At 37.1% G+C, this 23,527-nt stretch overlaps 1 protein-coding gene across 1 annotated transcript in view; it reads left to right on the top strand.

Moving 5' to 3' along the window:
* Positions 1–23,527, top strand: part of ATAD5 (ATPase family AAA domain containing 5) — a 41,936-nt gene that overhangs the window by 11,352 nt on the left and 7,057 nt on the right. Inside the window, exons 4-18 of the mRNA XM_080682440.1 lie at positions 1,148–1,312; positions 2,413–2,539; positions 3,104–3,185; positions 5,827–6,011; positions 8,624–8,778; positions 9,229–9,388; positions 10,042–10,371; positions 12,270–12,366; positions 14,174–14,253; positions 14,485–14,624; positions 14,711–14,861; positions 19,550–19,726; positions 20,338–20,471; positions 20,925–21,018; positions 22,016–22,080. Coding sequence (XP_080538566.1) covers positions 1,148–1,312; positions 2,413–2,539; positions 3,104–3,185; positions 5,827–6,011; positions 8,624–8,778; positions 9,229–9,388; positions 10,042–10,371; positions 12,270–12,366; positions 14,174–14,253; positions 14,485–14,624; positions 14,711–14,861; positions 19,550–19,726; positions 20,338–20,471; positions 20,925–21,018; positions 22,016–22,080 — 2,142 coding nt within the window. The remainder of the gene's footprint in view (positions 1–1,147; positions 1,313–2,412; positions 2,540–3,103; positions 3,186–5,826; positions 6,012–8,623; positions 8,779–9,228; positions 9,389–10,041; positions 10,372–12,269; positions 12,367–14,173; positions 14,254–14,484; positions 14,625–14,710; positions 14,862–19,549; positions 19,727–20,337; positions 20,472–20,924; positions 21,019–22,015; positions 22,081–23,527) is intronic.

Below are 23,527 nucleotides of genomic sequence, written 5' to 3'. Positions count from 1 at the left end.
TCTTCCGCCTTCCCCGGCTCCCGAGTCTCCGCCCGAGAGTCCAGACTCCCCCCACAAGAGCGTGGGTCCCCAGGGGCTCGCCCGGAATAGGTGTTCAGTGCAGTCAGAACTGGGGTTCAATGCGGTCGGGGGCTCCCTTCCCCCTTCCGCCAGAGAAAGCCAGCCAGGCACTCCGCCGCCCTTCCTCTCTGCGCGCACAAAGACCCTTTGCCGTACCTCCAATTCTCTGTGAGCTTTTCTCCTTCCTTCTAGTTGTAGAATTTTCACTCAGTCAGCTTTCCTGCGGTTCTGGATGGTGTCCGTTCTGTCTTTTAGTTGTAGTTTTGAAATTGTTGTGCGAGGCAGCAGTTTAGGTGTTTACCTATGCCGCCTTCTTGGTTTCTCCTATTATATATATTTTTAAATAGACATTTTTCTCTTAAGAGCAGTTTTAGTTTTACAGCAAAATTGAGCTAAAGGTACAGAGATTTCTCATATATCTCCCGTACCCACACATGCACAACCTCCCCCATTATCAATGCCAGAGTAGTACATTTGTGTTTTTTTGTTGTTTTATTTTTATTTTCAGTATTAAGGCAGGGGACAATGAAATGAGAAAGGGCTTAGGATACCAGAAGCAACAGGAGAGAGCCTAGGCGGGGCTGCTTTGGCTCTCTAGAAAGTCAGAGAAAAGAGGACCTTGGGGCAGTGAGTGTTGGTCTGGGATGAGCTGCCACTGCCCCTGGTTCCCTGGTTGCAAGTCTCTTGGGAACCCTTACAGTTTAGGAGATGCACTCGTGTGGGGAAAGAAGAGGGTGAAAGGGCCGAGTAGTACATTTGTTCAGATTGAAGACTATGTTGGCATATTATTACCTAGAGTCCATAGTTTGCATTAGGATTCATAGCCCTTGGTGTGTTCTGGTATATTCTGTGGGCTTGGACAAATATATAACGACATGTATCCACCATTATAGTATTATACAGAATAGTTCCACTGCCTTAAAACTCTTCTATGCCTGGCCTATTCATCCCTTCCTGCTGCCGCCCCCAACCCCTGGCAACCACTGATCTTTTACTGTCTCCATGGTTTTGCCTTTTCTATTTTTTCTTTTTTTAAATAAAATATGTTTGCCAGAGATCTAAACGAATGTTTCAAATTTTTGTTTAGGCAAGCAATACTTCAAAAAATGTATCAAAAGCAAAACAATTGATTGAAAAAGCAAAAGCTTTACACATTAGTAGGTCAAAAGCTGCTGAAGAAATAGTGACACCCTTAAGGCGTTCATCTAGACGTCAGATTCTTCCTGAAGGGAAGAAAATGTCAGACACAGAAGTAAGTATTACAAATATTTATTGGTATAAATTATGTCCTAACCCTGACCAGAGTGGCTCAGTTGGTTGGAATGTTATCCCAGATACTGAAAGTTTACGGGTTCAATTCCCTGTTGGGGTGCATACGGGAGGCAACCTATCCATGTTTCTCTCTTATTGATGTTTCTCTCCCCTCCTCTTCTCTCTCTCTCTAAAAAAATTCTGTCCTATTTTGTTGTTTGGAGTGGGAGAAGGAAATCATTATGAAGTTAAAAGGTAAAATTGTAAGGTAGTCTTGAGGTGGTAGGAAGAATGTAATTTTTATTTTTGCTTTAAAAGTCTTTGGCTCTCTTTTGCCTACAGAATGTTTGAATCCTTATCAAGTCATTCAGGATTCTTCGTAGATTGCACTAGAGCTTCCCTTTCTTCAAAACACCACCCTTCCTCATATACAAAAAATTATTAATTTCTCCCCAAATGGTGCAGTTTTTAAATTTTTTTCAGTTTGTAGTCTCATGATGGGGAAATATATGGAGTTCTTAATGTAATTATCTTGTATATGGCTTCTAGCACTGTAATCCTTTTGAAATTTTAATGGCATTTTACTTTAAAAATCTTTATTGTTTAGAGTATTACAGATGTCCCTGTTTTTTTACCCCATTGCTCCCCTCCACTCGCTTCTCACCCCACCCCAAGCCTTCACCACCCTATTGACTATGTCCATAGGTAATATATTTAGGCATATAAGTTCTTTAATTAATTTCTTCCCGCCTGCCCCCCTTTCCCTCTGAGATTCACCAGTCTGTTCCATGTTTCTTTTCTATGCCTCTGATTCTGTTTTTATTGTTCATATTTTTTATCTTTTCTCCACCTTCTCCTCCTTCCCCTCCTCCTTCCTCTCCTTCCTCCCCTCCTTCCTCCCCTTCCTTCCTCACCTTCCCCTCCCCCTCCCCTTCCTCCCCCTCTTCCCCTTCCTCCTTTTTCTCCTTCTTTTCCTTCTCTTCCTCCTTTTAAAGAATACCCTTCAACATTTCATGTAATACTGGTGGTTTGGTGGTGATGAACTCTAGCTTTTTCTTGTCTGATATATTTTAAAGAAAGTTTTTTCTTATTTTGTCTTAGGACTCTGTAATAATAATAAATTCAAGTCCTACTTCTTTAAAGCATCCTGAGACAAATCAGAAGAAACTTCAGTGTCTAAATGATGTGCTAGGAAAAAAACCTAACAAGACTTCTAAAAATGAACCTGGTAATCAGATTTGATAACATTTATGATGAACATTAGAATATTTGGGGGGATTATATTCTGCATGATCTCATTTTAATTTAATATCTTGCTCTATAAATGGTAAACTTTAATTGTATTAAATATTATTTCTATTTTTATGAGTAAAGTTATAATGTAGTGAGGAGTTTTGCAAAGGGTAACCATATCTTAAGTTATCACATTTCTGTGTATTTATCCTTAGTTAAGTTAGTGGTTCCCAAACCTGACTAATCATCAAAATCATCTGGGTAAATTAAAAAATTTTTTAAATCTTCATTTCCTTTTCTAGACATATTAACTAAGAATTTCCAGAACTGGGTTGTAGGAATCTGTAGTTTAAAAAAATTTTGTTCTCCAGGAGATTCTGATAATGATATTACCCAGTTGAGGAACTAGATCATTATATAGAATTTTTCTTAATTGAAAGAAATTTTTAAGGAATTCGTTTTTTAAAAGTTTAAGAAGATAGAGATATAATTTTAAAGTTGTTGGAAGGAAGTAGAGATGATGAACATTAATACTAACCTAAGTATTTATTTTTCTCAGGAAAAATGAAAATCGCTCCTTTATTTCTTACCAGAAAGGTTCATAAAACAGCTGATCCTATCCTTGGTTTTGATGAAAGCAGGTCAGTCCAGGACAAATTTTTAAATGCCAAAATGTTTTATGGAATGTGTGTTTTTTTTTCATTTATTTTGATGAGAAAGCATGTAAATTATCATTTGAAGTTTTAATAAATACATTTTAAAAGATGAACTTAAGCCCTGACCGGTTTGGCTCAGTGGATAGAGCGTCGGGCCGTGGACTGAAAGATCCTGGGTTCAATTCCGGTCGAGGGCATGTACCTTGGTTTCCCTAGTAGGGCTCGCAGGAGGCAGCTGATCAATGTTTCTCTCTCATCGATGTTTCTGACTCTCTATCCCTCTCCCTTCCTCTCTGTAAAAAGCCAATAAGAATATATTAAAAAAAAAAAGATGAACTTAAAATATGACAGTGCTACACGAAGATCTTGGTTTTTTGCAAACATTTTGGAGCCATCTCCAGACAAAATAGTGAAAAATAAATAGGCAAACCAAAAAACCAAAAAGCTGATTATGAACTTATTCAGTAAACCAGGCACTGTTTTTTGGGACTAGGAATATTATGGGAACAAAACAAGACACATTCCCTGTCCTTAATGAGGCTTATACTTTAGAAGAAAGAGAAGCTATAATTAAACATTAATTGGGCCAGCAAATGAAATATTGCATTTGTACTAAGAAGGAGAGATATAAAGTTCTATTAAGTTTGTATTAAGTAAATTTGGTCTTGTTAAGGAAGGCTTTACTGAATGACACCTGAGGGAGGATAAGCAGGAGTTCATCAGGGGAAGGAACAGCGTTCCAGGCAGAGGGAACAGTCTGTGCATAGTCCCTATACCTAGATGGAGTGTGGTAAATACAGGAGATTGAAAGAATGCCAGTGCGACGAGCATAGAGAGCAGAGGAGAGAGGAATGTGAGATTAAGCTGGAGAAGTGGGTGCCATCCCAACCAAAGGATTTTAAACATGAGTATGGACATTTGGATTTTGAAAGTTTTATTTGACTGCTGGATTAATTCTGCTGTTGTATAAAGAGTGGAATACAGGAGAGCTTATAGTGGATGTAGGAGTCCAGGTGTGAGATGATGGAAGTGTGGACTCAGGTGTTGGAAGAGATTTAGGAGATAAATTTAAAAACCCTTAATGATTAATGAGAGTTGGGGTGGGGAGAAGAAGGTATAAGGATAACACTTAAGTTCTGGTCTATGTAAGTGGATAGCACAATGGAAGAAGACCAAATTTAGGGACATCATGTATTCAGGTTATTTGTTTTTCCTATTTCAATTTCATTGATGTACAATTACATATTGTTAAATGTACAAATAAGTATACAGCTTTGATAAGTACATTATATTGGGATATAACATCTTTATTTTACTCCAGAAAAGTTACTTACTCTTCCTGTTATCCCTACCACTGCCACAACAAAAAGGTTACCACTATTATGATTTCTATTACCATAGATTAGTTTTGTGTTTTAAAACTTTACATAAACTTTAAATATATATATTCAATTATATATAACTTTTGTGTGAAGTTACTTTTGCTCAGTATACACACACACATTATTTTAAAAATTTTAAAATAATGTTTTTATTGATTTTTAGAGAGAGAAGGGAGAAGGATAGAGAGATAGAAACATCAATGAAAAACATCATCGATTGGCTGTCTCCTGCCATGCCCCTTAAACTGGGGATTGAGCCTGAAATGTGCCCTGACTGGGAATCGAACCGGTGACCTCTTAGTTCTTGGGTTGATGCTGAGCCACATCAGCCGGGCTTACTTTTTTTTTAATCCTCAACCAAGGAGTGAGAATATTTTTTCCATTGTTTTTCACAGAGAGTGGAAGGGACGGGGGGAGGGGAAGAGAGAGGATAGAGAAAGAGAGAGAAGCACATTGATTGGTTGCCTCCCATACACCCCCTAACTGGGGATCAAACCTGCAATATAGATAAGTGCCCCCCTAACCGGGCATTGAACCTGTAACCTTTTGGTGTACAGGATGATGCTCCAATTGAGCCCTCAGCTAGGGCCAAGAGTGTAGTAGTCGAAGGCCCCTCTCCAGTAACGGCTGAGAGAGAATGTGGGAGGACAAAGATATAAAGAAATTTTCCTTCTAAGAATGCGAGAGGCAGCCCTGGATGGACTCCAACCAGCTTTTTGGTTAACAGCTGAACACACTAACTGATTATGCTAGAGACTTGCTATTTTCTGATTATTAATGTATAAATGCATTTTTTAAAAAGGAAAACAGAAAACAAGGGGGGGAAAACTTACCACCCCTAAATAGCTCCTGTTAACATTTTAGTGGATGTCCTTCATATTTTTTCTGTATATACTTATTTAACTTCTTAACATTGATAGACTTTTGTTTTTATGATAAGCAAAAACATTTGACCACTAACATCTTAGCTGACTAAATCTTTTCAAATTAAATTAAAGGTATTTATTTTATAGACTAGGGGACCAATGCATGAAATTTGTGCAAGAGTAGGCCTTGGCAGCCCTGGCTGCCTCTGCCCTTGCTGCCCTGTCCCCCCGCCCACTGGTCGTTCCAGAAGGTCATTCCGGAAGGTTGTTACACCGTTTGGTCTAATTAGCATATTAGCTCTTTATTATATAGGATAGTTTATTTGTTTAAAGTTTTTTATAACCTTAGCTTTCCTTTTCACATCATTTTCTTAAAAGTCAAGATACCTCCGAAAGATCTCAGGATTGTGATGTGCGACTTAAAGCAAAGCGTGACTTTCTAATGAGTGGTCTGCCAGATTTGTTGAAACGACAAATTGCAAAGAAATCTGCTGCATTAGATGTGTACAATGCAGTGAGTACCAGTTTCCAGAGAATAGTTCATGTACAACAAAAAGATGATGGTAAGCTTGTTGATTATTATGGAATATTTACTTTGAAACTGTTAGAAGTAATGTGAAATTATGTAAGGTGGTTTAAGATGAGGCTAAGGTTCAAGTGTAATTCTTAGAGTGATTTTAGTGGGAATTTAAAATCTCTTCCTGAGCCTTAGACTCGCTTTACCAAGGATGACTAGAGGCAAGAAAGCCAAAGGCATCCTCAGCCTTTACCCCTTATGCCGGGGGACAGCAGGCACATGTATGTGGGACCTTAAGTGTATATTGTTCTCCAGAGAGGTACTGTGTTCTAAAAGGAAGGTCATTCCCTTCTGAAATTATAGCCTGTGTGTGAACAGGTCATCTAAGCATTTCTCACAGGAGTTCAAGCTAATGTTCAGGGAAATTGGTTTGCCTCCTTTCCAGAACAGCTTTTGCTGTCTAGTACCTATTATTTTGGGGAATATTTTCTGGATTGGGTAACAAGCAAGTAGCAGTGCTTCATTGCCCTAGTTCACCCTATTCTCACATGCACTGTGCACAAGAATGAACTGTTTGCACAAGCCTCTTATAGGGTGATTTTAGTATGATCATAACCTAATTCTATTTGGATTCTAATGCTGTAACAATTACAGTCTTACTTCACTTATATGTTTTTTAATTGCTGGTAGTATACAAAGCCTTATATCTTTATGTTGTCATTGTTTCTACCTAGAATTATTTTTGTCAGCACGAAACCAGTTATATTCTCCTCAGCTGGCTATGTGGTTTGGTTTAGTGCACTCCTATCATGAAGTGTACACTGTTTTCTTTCTTTTCCTTTTATGCTTTTGACCTTGGTATTTTGTTGTTGTTGTTTTTGTTAATCCTCATCCAAGGACACTTTCTTTCCATTGATTTCTAGAGAAAATAGAATGGAGGGAGGGAGGGAGAAAAAGAGAGAGAGAGAGAGGAAACATCAATGAGAGTGATACATCAATTGGCTGACTGGGGCTGGTGATCGAACCCACATATGGGCCCTTGACTGGAATCGAACCTGTGACCCTTCGGCCTGAGGGCCAATGCTCTAATCACTGGGCAACACCAGTCGGGACCTGCCTGACCTTGATACTTTTTGAGTTTCATTCAGCTTCTCATTTGTGTGGAGAACTTCCCAGCCTGTCTTTGTAATAATATTCTACTTTTTCCTTTTTTCCCAACTGCCACTGGTCATTCAGTTGATGAAGACTTTCCTGTTATTTTTTACTAGTTTAATTTTATATAGTATTTTTTAATTTAAATTTTTATTTATTGATATTTAGAGAGAGGAGAGGAAGGGAGAAACATTGATTTGTTGTTTATTTATGTATTCCTTAGTTAATTCTTGTATGTGTCCTGACCAGGGATTTAACCTGCAACCTTGGCATATTGGGATGACGCTCTAACCTAATGAACTACCTGGCCAGGGCTTACATAGTATTTTCTGATAGTATATTCAACTATAGAAATTCGTTATGCTTCCCCCACCTGATTTTTTGTTTTTGGTTTGGTTTTTCTTCCACTTTTTTTTTATTGTCTAAAGTTTTACATATATCTTCTTTCTCCCCAATAGACCCCCCCTTCCCCCCCCCCCCAGCCATTCCCACCCTGGGCAAGCCCCCACCACCCCACTGTCTCTGCCCATTGGTTATGCTAATATGCATGCATACAAGTCCTTTGGTTGCTCTCTAACCCTCCTCTCCTACCATTTGTCTCTAGATGGATCTATTCTTGTTCATCAACCCACACCTGATTTTGACAAAACCATTCTCCTAGAAGCATGCTACTATAAAATAGCCTATCTATTGGAGATGAGCAGATAAGGCAAACACAGAAAGCACCTCTCTCTCCTAGAACCATAAGAGTTAGTGAACACTTAACTGTTGCTCGGCATTTTTGCCAAACACTTCATATGCATATCTAGTTTAATCCCCATAACAACTTGAGAAGGTTAAGTATTATAATTGTTGCCTCCACTTTACACATGAAGAAACTAAGGTTTAGGATCTTGCCCACAGTCACCTAGCTAGTAAATGGCAGAGTCTGGATTTGAATCTAGGTCTGACTTTAGAGTTTAAACTTTAAACTAGGATGTTAACTGACACTGAAATTTTTACTGTGAGTAGCAAGGTTGATTTAAAAAGAGAAGAAGCCGAAACCGGTTTGGCTCAGTGGATAGAGCGTCGGCCTGCGGACTGAAGGGTCCCGGGTTCGATTCCGGTCAAGGGCATGTACCTTGGTTGCGGGCACATCCCCAGTGGGAGGTGTGCAGGAGGCAGCTGATCGATGTTTCTCTCTCATCGATGTTTCTAACTCTCTATCCCTCTCCCTTCCTCTCTGTAAAATATCAATAAAATATATTTAAAAAAAAAAATAAAATAAAAAGAGAAGAAAATTTGCAGATATTTGCTTATTTATAACAATTGGAATGGAAGACTAGGTAATTTTTATTAATTGTATTTGTTGGAGGTGAAGATTTTGTTCCCTATTGTACTCATCTGAGTTTTGATACTTTTGTGTTAACTATGTAGTTAAGACTTTTCATGTTATATACTTGGTACTTGATAAATGGATAATATGTGAATGAAGGTAATTAAAACAATTTTTCTGTTTTTCTTTAGGGTGCTATTTGTGGCATTTGAAACCACCCACTTGTTCTCGCTTAATTAAACTTAAACAATGGAATACTAAAGTAAATCTTTCTAAGTGTGTTATTACTCTTGGTGAATTTTCAACATTGAATTCAAATTTGAAAAGTAATAATTCTGCTGTTGTGGTAAGTATTAGAAAGCTCATCCATTGTAGAGTGTTTCCTTTGCATCTTTTAGAGGAAAAAAAAATTTTGGATCTATACTATGTAGCCTAAAAAATAAATCCCAGCCAAAGTAATACCTCTTTTAAATACTAGGCTATAAAAACATTTTAAGAATTAATCCTAGCCAGTTTCAAAAGATTACATTATATAGAACATTTAGATACTTTATAAGTCAGCATTTTAATCTAGTAAATATGTGAAGTACAATTAATTGAAACAGAACAATCGTTTTAAGTCCTTAAAAAACTAAGCAAATGCAGCTTTTTTGCCATCAAGATTGTTTTTAATAACATTTCCATCAAGGCTACATTTAGTGATGAAAGCTAATATTGACAAAGTAATTGGTAGTATTGTGCCTGATGTTAATTGACAATGTGGGTCAGTTATTGAGTATTTTATTCTTTATTTTAGTATATGGGAAGGAGGAAAGATTTTACTGAAGAAGTAAGAAATCTTTTGCTGGAGGAAATTACATGTTCAAATCCTGAGTTTTCTTTGAGGAAATATTTTCCATTGCTTCTAAAAAAAAACACTGAGCACCAAGTACTCTCTGAATGTCATTATAAACAAGGTTAGTGATAATTGTTATCATTTATGCTAATATTTCACTTGTGAAAGCACTAAGAGGTTATGCCTGGTGTGGCTTAGTTGGTTGAGCATTGTCCCATGCACCTAGAGGTCATAGGTTCAATTCCCAGTCAGGGGCACATGCCCATGTAGCAGGTTCGAGGGGGGGCATGCAGGAGATATAGCTCATAGATGTTCCTCTCTCATCATCGATGTTTCTGTCTGTCTCTCCCTCTCTCTAGAATAATGAAAACATTTTTTAAGAAAAAGAAAAAAAGCACTAAGAGTTAGCCACGGACCCTTGGAAGTGGTCATCATGAAGAGAACATTGCTTATGGTTGGCAGGGAGAATTTATTCAACTGAAGTAAAGCATCTTGTGCAATGCAGTGTTAGCTCCTGCCAGCTTCCAGAGATGCCAGCCTAAGACAGCTATTAATAATTCACTTAAGGAAAGCCTTAAATGAGATAATTTGAACTATAGCTTGTACAAAGGCAGTCTAAATAAGATATTCAGCTTGCTTTCAGCATGACATATTTGATTCTTACCTTTCGTTTTATAGTAAGACAATTGGATATTTTGAAGCAATACTAAGATTATTGGGTATTAAAATTTTTTTTATTAGTAAGCATATGCATTTCTATTATTCCCCAAATAGAAAATCCACAACTAGAGCCTGATGTCAATCTAAAGGAAACCAAAAGGAAACGAGTGGAAACCAAAAATCATAAGTCAAAAAGAAGGAAACCAAATGAGTATTCAGAAAATCCAGAAAATATAAATGGAAAACCAAAAGAACTGGAAAAAACACACAACTGCACTGGGATAAAGCTTGATTCTTCCAAAAGTCTGTATTCTAAAACACGCAGTAAGAAACAAACTGCTGTGAGTACAACATGTGAAGTGGAAACTGAAGCAGTAGAAGAATCTGATGTTCAGATAATAGATGATGACAAAACATCTACATCAGAAATATCTTCTGTTCCTGGTAAATTAGTTTTTATCTTTTTTTTTTAACCTGTCACTTCCCCTCTTTCAATGTGCTCATTGCAAATTCAAACAGTATTTATGTATAAATAAGAAGTGGAAGCCTCACTGATGAGAGTCTTACAGATAATCTTATTAACATTGCTTTTTGATCTTTGATTTTTCTGTGCTTCTGTAAATACATGTACTTTTATAAAATATAGGGATCAGCCCTAGCCAGTTTGGCTCAGTGGATAGAGTGTCAGCCTGCACACTGAAGGGTCTCCAGTTTTGATTCCCTGTCAGGAGTACATGCCTGGGTTGTGGGTTCGATCCCCAGTGGGGGTATGCAGGAGGCAGCTGATCAATGATTCTCTCTCATCATTAATGTTTCTTTTCTTTTTTAAAAAAATATATTTTATTAATTTTTTACAGAGAGGAAGGAAGAAGGGTAGACAGTTAGGAACATCGATCAGCTGCTTCCTGCACAGCCCCTACTGGGGATGTGCCCGCAACCAAGGTACATGCCCTTGACTGGAATCGAACCTGGGACCCTTCAGTCCGCAGGCCGACGCTCTATCCACTGAGCCAAACCAGCCAGGGCATTGTCATTGATGTTTGTATCTCTCTCTTCCTCTCCCTCTCCCTTTCTCTCTGAAATCAATGAAAATATTTTTTAAAAAAATAGGGATCATATATATACTATTTTACATGTATTTCTCATATTTCTTACATGTTCCCATTCAGAGTATCTAACTTTTCCTAAGTATCCTATTAAATTAATTAATTCATCTATTTATATTGCTTTAGAGCAGGGGTGGGGAATGTCCAGCCTGTGGGCTGTATAAAGCCCATGAAATCATTTGGTCTGGCCCTGCCCAAGGCATTAGGGGTGAGTTAATGAAATGTTTGACCAAATAGAGCAGGCTAATTTTTAAGTTGATAATTTTGTATGGCCCGCAAATGATATTATAAATATCCAAATGGCAGAAAAAAGTTCCCCACCCTTGCTTTAGAGCAGTGGTCGGCAAACCGCGGCTCGCAAGCCACATGCGGCTTGCAAGCCGCAGTTTGCCGCTCTGTTGACTAATAAGTTTGCTGACCACTGCTTTAGAGTATGTTTTTTTTTTTTTTTTAAATATATTTTATTGATATTTTATAGAGAGGAAGGGAGAGGGATAGAGAGCCAGAAACATCGACGAGAGAGAAACATCGATCAGCTGCCTCCTGCACACCTCCCGCTGGGGATGTGCCCGCAACCAATGTACATGCCCTTGACCGGAATCAAACCCGGGACCCTTCAGTCTGCAGGCCGACGCTCTATCCACTGAGCCAAACCGGTTTCGGCTAGAGTATGTTTTGATATTTGTATAGCAAGTCTATCATTTTTAAAAGCGATTTTTATACATGTACTCTACTATGAACTATAGTTTCCCTTACTCATAAATTTCATTGAGATTTGATTTTGCATTAGTTTATAGATTAGTTTGGAGTGAATTGGCATCTTTACAACATTCAGTTTTCTCAATAGGGAGTGTAACATATCTTTCCATTTAAACCAGATGGTTTAGTTGGGCATTTTAATGTTTCTTTTCAGTGGTCAAAAAAGCTCCACTAAAATTATGCTTTTTGTTCTTTAGATATTTTTTATGGTAAAAATTATTTTTTATGCTTCCAGGATTATTAAAAATATAAATGTATACTTTTAAACTTTACGTCATGAGACTTTATGGTGGTTCTAAAGGGGGAATTTGATGTGAAGAATTTTAAATGTAATATTAAGTTTTGAAACTGCCTTGTTGGCATTTTGTAAATATAAATATTTATTCAAATAGTTATTGTTACATAAACTCATATAAATGTCTAAGAATATATGTTTATGTTAAGGAACAATACTTCAATGTATATCTTTTGCTTTAGATTCTGGAACTGAAGACATGCTTTGGACAGAAAAGTATCAACCTCAGAACTCCAGTGAACTCATAGGCAATGAACTAGCTATAAAAAAGTTACATAGGTTGGTAAAATTGAGACATAGTTAATGAATATAGTTTTTAAAATTTTATTTATTCTAAAATCTATAATTGTAAAGAATTACAATTGTAAAGAACAAACAAAAGAATATTAAGTAAATATCTCTCTATTGTCCCGTAAATCACTATTAAAGGTTTCTTGTAAAACCTTCCCGAAAAAATTTTATGCATATATTAGTTCCTTCTTTCATATTACTATTAATTCATGTCCATTATCTTTAGTCTACAATTCTAACATTCAAAAAGTTCTGAAAACAAAGTATATGAACTTTATTACATAAAGGTTAGTGTAGTCTTTATTGATCTCACTTGTAGGAATTTATACATTTTTAAAAATTGAAATATTAAGTGATTATGGATGTACTGTCACATACCTTTTTAGAGTTATTATGTAATACTAGGGGCCCAGTGCACAAATTCATGCACCTTAAAAGGAACTGTGGGCTGCGAGGCTGCAGTGGGCACAGGGGCAGGACTTGGCCCATCCTCTGCACCTCTGCTGGCCCCTCCTGCTGCAGCCCCCAGTCTCCTCTCTGCTGGCAGTCCTGCTCCTGCTGCTCCTATGTGCTGACGGTGCAGAGCGATTGGGGCCAGCGCCAGCAGCGGGTGCAAGCAGGGCTGGCGCTGTCAGTGTGTGCGAGAAGCAGTTGCCTGCCCCGATCGCCCCTCAGGAGCAGGGGGAGGTGGAGAAGCCCTGAGGGGTGATCGGGGCTAGCAGCTGCTGCTCGCACCCACTGATGGTGCCGAGCAATCAGGGCTGGCGCTGAGCGCTGGCAGCGGGTGTGAGTGGGGCCGATGCTGGCAGCAGGTGTGAGCGCCGGGCGGGACTGTGGTGCGGGGGAGCAAAGAGTTTTCAGTACCACTAACCACCAGAGGCTGGCCCCAAAGACAGCGACTGGCACCCCACCTTGGTCTGGCGCCCCCGTTCACCTGCTCCACCATCCCGCCGCTCTCCCGCCTGCTGCTGACACCTGCAATGTTCTGCGCATGCCCCCTGGTAGTCAGTGCACGTCATAGCGACTGGTTGTTCGGTTGCTCAGTTGTTCCCCCGTTCGGTCTATTTACATATTAGGGTTTTATATATATAGATGTGGTGTATATACCAAATTACCTTTCTAATATCTGAAAAAATCTGAATTATAAAACCCACTTGGCCCAAAGGATTTCATATAAGGAATTGCAGCCCATAATAAGGGATAACACCTTGAACTTGGCAGTGTTCTAAATACTTGCATTGTTCTTAGCTCATTTAATTCTTAGAAAAATAGTCTGAGGGTATAAATTATAGTTGTCCTTATGTCATAGATGAGGAATGAGGCCTAGAGAGGTTGGGTATTTACCTAACTTCACACAACTAGAAAGCAATGGAGCTAGAATTTAAGCTCAGGTAGTCTAGCTCTAGACTAAAACTTAATCTTTATACTTAGCATTATATATTAGAGAGGTAACAACATTCTCTAATATATAATGCATTCTCAACTGGTTGTTACTTCTCTTATTTCATTTCAGATTTTATTTATTTGGGTCCTCTTTTTCCTATGAGTCTGGTTAAAGATTTGTTAATCTTGTTTATCTTTTCTTGTTATCACACAATCTACCTAAATTCTATTTAGTTGCTGTGTATTGTTTCTTGTATGGGTGAACCATAATGTATCTTTTCCTCTACTGATATACTTTCAGGTTTTTCCTTTTGGAAGCTAATATAAACAATGTTGCAATGAATGTCCTTTCACATATAGTCTATCTATATTCTGTGAATTATTTTTATTAACACACATTTTATTATGGCAGTTGGTTAAAAGACTGGAAAAGAAGAGCTGAATTAGAAGAAAGACAGAATTTGAAAAGTAAAAGAGATGAGAAACAAGAAGGTATTTTGAGTCATTTTTTTCCCATTTCACTGAAAATTTTTAGAATTAGAATATCTAAAAATGTTTTATAAAATTTCTTACTCATATTCTATATTTGGTGTTCTAGTTTTTGCACATTAAATTTCCAGCATTTACTGTCAAGAAGTTTGTGGGATTTGATCATTGAGTTTGGTGAGGTATAATTGCTGCCTAAGCAGTTATCATTTTATATGCATTTGAATCATTTTTCAGATCTGTCGGATAGAATTGACTTTCAAGGCAGTTCGGATGAAGAAGAGAATCGTCTTTGCAATACTGTTCTCATAACAGGGCCAACAGGAGTGGGGAAAACTGCTGCAGTATATGCTTGTGCTCAGGAGCTTGGATTTAAGGTCAGTCACAGCTGCAGTGGAACAATGTCAATGAATTAAAAGAAAATATAAACCATTCTGCCTTTTTTCATGTATTCTTCCTTTAGATATTTGAAGTGAATGCCTCATCTCAGCGCAGTGGTAGACAAATTCTGTCTCAACTGAAGGAAGCTACTCAGTCCCATCAAGTAGACAAGCAAGGTGTGAACTCACAAAAACCTTGTTTTTTCAATAGCTACAACATAGGCAAGTCACCAAGTAAGTAAATTATTTTCTTTGTCATAACCTTTTTTTTTTTTTTGGTAATCCTCACCCAAGGATATTTTTCCATTGATTTTTAGAGAGAGTGGAAGGGAGGGGGAGAGACGGAGAGAAACATAGATTGGTTACCTCCCTGCAAGCAACACAACGAGGACCGGGGATTGAGCCTTCAACGGAGGTACGTGCCCTCGACTGGAATCAAACCTGAGACCCTTCAGTCCAGGGGCCGACATTCTATTCACTGAGTCAAACTGACCAGGGCTATTTGGATACTTTGAGATACAGTTTGTACAGGAAAGGTATGAGAAATGCTTCGTTCTGCCCTGGCTGGTTGTTACTTCTCTTATTTCATTTCAGATTTTATTTATTTGGGTCCTCTTTTTCCTATGAGTCTGGTTAAAGATTTGTTAATCTTGTTTATCTTTTCAAAGAACCAGCTCTTGGTTTCATTGATCTTTTGTATTGTTTTTTAGACTCTATTTTATTTATTTCTGCTCTCATCTTTATTATTTCCTTTCTTCTAATTGGGCTTTGTTAGTTATTTTTTTCAAGTTCTTTTAAGTGTAAAGTTAGATTGTTAATTTGAGATTTTTCTTGTTTCTCAAGATAGGCCTGTAGTGCTATGAATTTACCTCTTAGGACTGCTTTTGCTGTGTTGCATAGATTTTAGGTTGTGTTCTCATTTTCATTTATTTTAAGGTATCCTTTTATTTCTTCCTTGATCTCATTGTTAACCCATTCATTGTTTAGTAGCATGTTATTTAGACTGCATGTCTTTGTGTGTTTTTCAGTTTTTTCTGTGATTGTTTCTAGTTTCATACCATTATGGTAAGAGAAGATGCTTATTCAATTTGTTGAGACTTGTTTTGTGTCCTAACATGTGGTCCATCCTAGAAAACATTCCATGTACACTTGAAACAATCTATTTTCTGCTGCTTTGGGGCAAAGTGCTCTGAATATATCATTAAATCCATCTCATCTGATGTGTCATGTAAAGCCACTATTTCCTTGTTGATTTGCTATCTGGAAGATCTATCCATTGATGTCAGTGGGGTGTTAAAATACCCTAGTGTTACTGTATTACTGTCAATTTCTCCCTTTTTGTCCATCAAGAGTTGCTTTATATATTTAAGTGCTTTTATTCTGGGTGCATAAATGTTTACAAGGTTTATATCCTCTTTTTGGATTGCTCCCTTTATCATTATATATAGTCCTTTTACTCTTAATATAGCCTTTGCTTTAAAGTCTATTTTGTCAAATATAAGTATTGCTACCCTAGCTTTTTTTTTCATTTTAATTTTCATGAAATATCTTTTTCCAGGTCTTTTAGTCTCTGTGTATCTTCTGAGATGGGTCTCTTGTAGACAGCATATATATGGGTCTTGTTTTCTCATCCATTCAGCTACCCTGTGTCTTTTGATTGGAGCATTTAAGCCATTTACATTTAATCCAAAGTCTTGAAAAGTGTATCATATATTATGTTCAGTTTTTGTTCTTATTTCAGATGTGTGGGTAAGTCAAGTCTGTGTCTTGGCTAGAAACAGAACCCTATCAATTTTTCTTTTTGTGCTCATATTGTCTCATCTTTGACTGAGAGGAAATATTTTTAATTAGCTTGTGTCCTTTTGACATAGCCCCAGTAATGTTAGATATTTTCTTTGCTCTGTAGCTTGTTATGATGTCCCAGACCTAAAATGAGCTATTTCTCCAAAGAACTGATTCTTTTTGTGGAAAAATCCTTTATAAAGAATATATTGAGCCCTAGCTGGTTTGGCTCAGTGGATAGAGCATTGGCCTGCAGACTGAAGGTTCAATTCTGGTCAAGGGCACATGCCCCGGTTGCAGGCTTGATCACCAGGGTAGAGCGTACAGGAGGAGGCAGCCAATCAATGATTCTCTCTCATCATTGATGTTTCTATCTCTCCCTTTCCCTTCCTCTCTGAAATCAATAAAAATATATTAAAAAAAAAAAAAAAGAATATATTGATAGTCCTGGCTGGTGTGGCTCAGTTAGTTGGAGCATTGTCCCGTACACTGAAAGGTCGTGGGTTTGATTCCTGGTCTAGGCACATACCCAGGTTGAGGGTTCTGTCCCAGGTCGGGGTGTGTCACATTGATGTTTCTTTCTCTCTTCTCTCCCTTCCCCTCTTTCTAAAATCAATTATAAAAAGCCCTGGCTGGTGTGTTCAGTGGTTGGAGCATCCACTTGTGTACCAAAGGGTTTTAGGTTCAATTCCCAGTCAAGGGCATGTATCTGGGTTGCAGGTTTGATCTTTGGTCCCAGTTGGGGCACGTGTCGGGGGCAACCAATCGATTTGTCTCTCTCACATCAATGTTTCTCTGTTTTCTCTTTCTCTCCCCTTCTCTCTCCCTTTCTTCCATTCTCTCTTAAAAATCAAAGGAAAGCCCTAACCGGTTTGGCTCAGTGGATAGAACTCAAGGGTCCCAGGTTCGATTCCTATCAAGGGCATGTACCTTGGTTTTGGGCACATCGCCAGTGGGGGGTGTGCAGGAGGCAGCTGATTGATGTTTCTCTCTCATCGATGTTTCTTTTTTTTTTTTTAATATATTTTATTGATATTTCACAGAGAGGAAGGGAGAGGGATAGAGAGCTAGAAACATCGATGAGAGAGAAACATCGATCAGCTGCCTCCTGCACACCTCCCACTGGGGATGTGCCCGCAACCAAGGTACGTGCCCTTGACCGGGATCGAACCCGGGACCTCTCAGTCCGCAGGCTGATGCTCTATCCACTGAGCCAAACCGGTTTCGGCTCTCATCGATGTTTCTAACTCTCTCTCCCTCTCCCTTCCTCTCTGTAAAAAAATCAATAAAATATATTTAAAAAAATCAAAGGAAAAAATATCCTTGGGTGAGGATTAATAAAAAAGTAAAACCAATTATTTAAAAAAAAACCTAAAGGAAGAGAATATATTGGTAACATTTAAGGTATTTTTGAGAACCTTAAAATAAAAATTGGGCCCTAGCCGTTTTGGCTCAGTGGTTGGAGCATCAGCCTGCAGACTGAAGGGTCACATATTCAATTCCCAGTCAAGAGCGCTTACCTCATACCTCGGTTGCAGGGTCGATCCCCAACCCTGGTCAGGGCACATGTGGGAGGCAGCCAATCGATGTGTCTCTCTCACATCGATGTTTCTCTCTGTCTTTTCCCCTCCTTTCCACTCTCTCTAAAAATCAAATGGGGGTTGGGAGAGATATCCTTGGATAAGGACTAAAAAAAATAAATAAATAAAGTAAAAATCAGCATGTATTTTCTAAAACCAATCTCTGGAACGATGCCAGTCCATGATCAAGCAATCCTTGGTCTATGATAAAGGTAGAAAAATAAAGATAAACTAATGAGGTCTTTTTAAAGAAATAGAAATGTATTCAATATAAAGAAATGTTTTTTATTATAAGATTATGCATTTCCTTTTTATGGTGTTAAAGTGCCCTACTTTTTTTTTTTTTTAAATATATTTTATTAATTTTTTACAGAGAGGAAGAGAGAGGAGAGGGATAGAGAGCTAGAAACATCGATGAGAGAGAAACATTGATCAGCTGCCTCCTGCACACCCCCTACTGGGGATGTGCCTGCAACCAAGGTACGTGCCCTTGACCGGAATCAAACCTGGGACCTTTCAGTCCGCAGGCCGACGCTCTATCCACTGAGCCAAACTGGTTTCGGCAAGTGCCCTACTTTTATTAAATGATAGTGATGGCTATAATTTTTCAAACTCAAAATTTTCAATAAGTTTTTTGAACACCTATAAAATGCAAGATAGATGATAAGATCTGTGGAGATAGGGGTTTCAAAAAAAGAATAGGATATAGTCATGGAATTGTGCCCATATGATGGTACGTGAAGAATATTCTGCGCCAAGGCCATAGGATAATAATTAGGACAGGTAGGGACTGAATCAGGGTATTTAGAGGGAAGAAAAGGTCATGTCCTAGAATAAAGGCCGCATGCCATCGGCTTCTAGTGGAGGGAGGGATTAACCATTTATTTTTTTAACTTTGAATTCATTGTCCATAGCATCTCTAAAAAAACATATTCTGTTTATAAAGTATCAATTTACTGTTGGGTTAAGCTGAAGTTGGACAATGAAGTTCTGTAATGTGCTCTGCATGTACTGTTACTACTTTTCTGAACGCACATAGGTGTAGAGAAAGTGAATGGAGGGATTATGAACATTATTTGCTTCAAGAATACATATTTCCGCCCTAACCGGTTTGGCTCAGTGGATAGAGCGTCGGCCTGTGGACTGAAGGGTCCCGGGTTCGATTCCGGTCAAGGGCATGTGCCTTGGTTGCAGGCACATCCCTGGTGGCAGGTGTGCAGGAGGCAGCCGATCGGTGTTTCTCTCCCATCGATGTTTCTAACTTTCTATCCTTCTCCCTTCCTCTCTGTAAAAAATCAATAAAAAAAAAAAAAAAAAAAAGAATACATATTTCTTAGGAAAAGAGTGTCTTTCCCAAATGACCTGTTTTACCTTCTCTTCTGACAGAATAAGTAATAATATAGTAATATTTGACTATTGAGTATTTGAATGTAAGAATGAAAGAATATTTCTGTATCTTTGATTTGTGACTGGTAAGAGTAGAAATATAGACGGTGGATAATTCAATTTTGCTGTTTAATTTTTAGAATACTTATCTTTAAGTGTAATTGGTTTTGGCAGAAAAATTAAATTCTCCTAAGAAAGTTGTTACATCACCAAGGAGACTTCCTCCATCATCACCACAAAGTAGTGGACCAAAGCGAGCACTTCCACCTAAAACACTGGCAAATTATTTTAAAGTGTCTTCCAAGCCAAAAAATAATGAAGAAATGGGAGAACTTCCAGAAAATAATAAAGGTATGTAATTAAATAGACATTTTTTAATCCTAATGACCCTGGTACATAAAAAAATGATCAGCCCTGGCTGGGTAGTTCAGTTTGTTAGACTGTTGTCTCAATAAGCCAAGGTTGTGAGTTTGATACTTGGTCAGGGCACATACAAGAATCATCCAATGAATACATACATAAGTGGAACAACAAATCGATGGCTCTTCTCTCTCTCTCTCTCTTACTCTCTCTCAAAATCTATAACAATAAAAGCGTAATATGCTAATTAGACCGGACGTCCTTCTGGACGACTTTCCCGATGAAGCCAGGGCTGTGAGGGAAGCCCTGGTCCCAGGTGCCAGAGGGAAGCCAGTGCTGGCAGCCGGGGAAAGGAAGGCCTACTCTTGCACGAATTTCGTGCATCGGGCCTCTACTAAATAAATAAATAAATAATGATCATATTTCATGAGTTCCTATCGCTATCTATTAAACTTCAGCTATGTTGAAGGTCCTTCATATAGGAGTTTTTATATTTTATTTCAGTTTTAATAGGTGATTTCAGTTTGAGCTTATTCTATAGAAATAACCAGTGTTCTTTAAAAGTTGATTTTATGTAAAATATTAATATTTTATTTATGCAGGAATAAAAAATTTTTTTGAACAGAAACAAACTATTCAGACTAAATCTACAAATACAACTAATTCAAATGTCAAAGAATATGGAGCTGAGGAACCCAACAGGAAAAGTGCAACATCTCTCATTCTTTTTGAGGAGGTAAGGTTGCAGAGATAAACATTGGTGATATTTCATGATAAAAATTTATTCTAAGGATTACTGTGTTACTGTAAATTATTGTAAAATAGCCAAGGAAGACTGGAATACTTATTTGAATCTATTTGAACTTAAAGCTAGTGGAACTGTCAACCATAGAAGAATTTTTCATGAAGATAATTAATGCAATCCATGGTTGTTAATTTTTTTCAATGAATTTAGAAATTATTTTGTGTTATACTTACACAGTTACAGGTGACTGCATTTCTTTGGTTTAATGTTTGATAATATTTTTACTCTTTTAATGTAAGATTTTAGCATGGGCTGAATGCACACTGTTCATAAATTCATAAATTTTGTCTCTAACAGACATATAGTATATCTACTATGTATACATAATGGCTGTTTAGTAAGTATGTTGTTTTCAGTACATTAATATTAACAAATGATTCTTAGGTTGATGTTATTTTTGAAGAAGATGCTGGGTTTTTGAATGCAATCAAAACATTCATGGCAACAACTAAAAGACCTGTAATCCTTACTACAAGTGGTAGGTAACAGTGATTTTACAATTAATTACTTCAGGTTAAAATATTTTACACAAGCTTCTAATTTTAATTTGAAAAGTTCCTTTCAAAGTCTACTAGTAAATTAACTCCTTTTTTCTAAAATGAGGAGGCTCCTAGATAATTTTTTAAAGGAAGAATTACTCAAATTTGCAGTTGATTGGCAGCCTTGAGCAGTTATAAAGTTAATGTACTACCTTGCAAAAAGCAATGACTTTAAAAACAGGAACTACTTTGAATCACTTTGTTGGGTGTTAGATATTTAGGAATTTGTCAATAGCCTGGAATACTGATAGAAAGGTTTATGGACTAGCCAGTGAAGGGGTTTTGGTAGGGGAAATAACAGATTGTTCTCTTTGCCTCTTCCTTACACATATGATTAGATCACCATACCTCATTTGTTGGTCAAAATATTTTATGGGACCCAACCTTTTGCAGTTCTTAATATTGAATTTAGCCATTCCTTAATCCCTCATAACACTTCCATATGGATTGATTTTTTCATAGTTTAGCTAAAGTAAGCTATCATCAACTTAACAGAATTGCTACACCCTTCCTAATAATTAGCATTCAAGTTTTACTTTTAAAACTTACATAATTTCTTTTTTTATTATAAATATTATAATATTGTTCTCTAATATTTTTCATTGCAAATATTCAGTATAATATCTCTGCTATGGATTTCTATAGGAAAATGTGTTTATGTTAGACTCCACTTACAAATTTATGGCCCATTTGACAGTTAGTGATTGTAATCTAAAAATATAAATAAAAATCATAGTAATCACAAGTTAAATAATGGTAGTTTAATTAAAAATTACAGCTACTTTAGACCAAGGTAGAAATTCAATTTTTATTGTATAGTTTGCATGATATTTAATTTCTATTACTGGTGAAATATACAATATTTACATGGGAAAAGTATAACTGGAAAAAGTAATTAATTGGTCTCCATGTTTAAAAAAATTTTTTTTACTATAGATCCTTCATTTAGTTTAATGTTTGATGGCTGCTTTGAAGAAATTAATTTCAATATGCCTTCGTTGGTAAGTTTTTAATTTTGATGATCATATATCATAATTACATAAAAGGTAATTTATTATGATAGTTATAATTTTAAAATCTAATTACTAAGGATATGTTAAAATTTTTTAGGTTTTTTTTATTGATTTCAGAGAGAGGAAAGGAAAGGGAGAGATAGAAACACCAATGATGAGAGAATCATTAATCAGCTGCTTCCTGCACACCCCCTGCTGAGGATAGAGCCCACAATCTGGGCATGTGCCCTGACCGGGAATCAAACCGTGACCTCCTGGTTCATAGATAGATGCTCAAATTTTAACTAGACTCCAGTGTTCATTAAGTTTTTTTTTTATAGTAACAGTGCTTTATTGAGGAGAAATTAACATACAGTTAAAATGCCCTTAGGTGAAGTGTATAATTTGATAAATATTAACATATGTAATAAACCTTCATGTCACCATCACCCATATAAAAATATAGAACATTTCCATTACATCCAAAAGTTCCCGTAAGTCCTTTTTAAAAAAGTCAGCACTCCCCTCCTCACCAAAAGTAGCCACACTATCATAATATATTTAACTTTTTAATATTAGTGTTTATGATTCTGAAATTTCAAATAATAGGAAACATTATGTGTCCTTTTATAACATTTTTTTTTTACCTAACATTGTTTTTTAGACTGTTCAGTGGAATTGTTGAGTCGTCTGCATTATTTGTTAAACTTCTATATAATCGGCAAATAGATCTCTAGTGCATGAGATTTCTGGTAGCTGTTGTTAGGCTTTTTAACTTTAGCCCTGGTAGTGGTGTCTGTATGTCCATGTGTTCATGTGTGTGTGTTTGCATTTGTTAGTTTACCTTTCTTGAAGTAATTTATATACAGTAAATTTCACCCATGTTAAGTGGTGAATTTGGACAAATGTCGATAGAGAACGTATCTATCAAGAACAGAATATTTTCAGGGGGACGGGTGCAGAGTGGAGGGGGTCAATGGGGAAAAAAGGTATACATCTCTAATACTTCGAACAATAAAGATAAATTAAAAAAAACACAATATTTTTATTTTATCTCTTGTATCCCATTGTGTTTTTCTGTCACTATAATTTTGCCTGTAGAATTTCATATAAATAGAATCTTATAATATGTATTTTTTATTGTTTCTTTTACACAACATAATGCTTTTTCAGATTCATTCATATTACCTGTGGCAGTAGTGCTTTCCTTTTTTGTGAATGAGCAGTATCCCATTTTATATATATACTTCACATATATGAATGTGTTGTCATATTCACCTATTGATAGACATTTGGGTTGTTTACAGCTAAACTATCCTATATAATAAAAGCCTAATATGCAAATTGTCCCCTTGACCCGGAGTTCAACCAGGGGGCGGGGCTGGCTAGGGGTGGCGGCAGCATCGGTGGTGGCAGGCGGCCAGGGGAAGGGAGGCACCCTGGCCAGCAGCCACTA

The sequence above is a fragment of the Plecotus auritus genome (genome assembly GCF_963455305.1).
Source record: "Plecotus auritus genome assembly, chromosome: 7".
Taxonomy (NCBI): domain Eukaryota; kingdom Metazoa; phylum Chordata; class Mammalia; order Chiroptera; family Vespertilionidae; genus Plecotus; species Plecotus auritus.
This window is presented reverse-complemented; position numbering and strand designations above follow the sequence as displayed.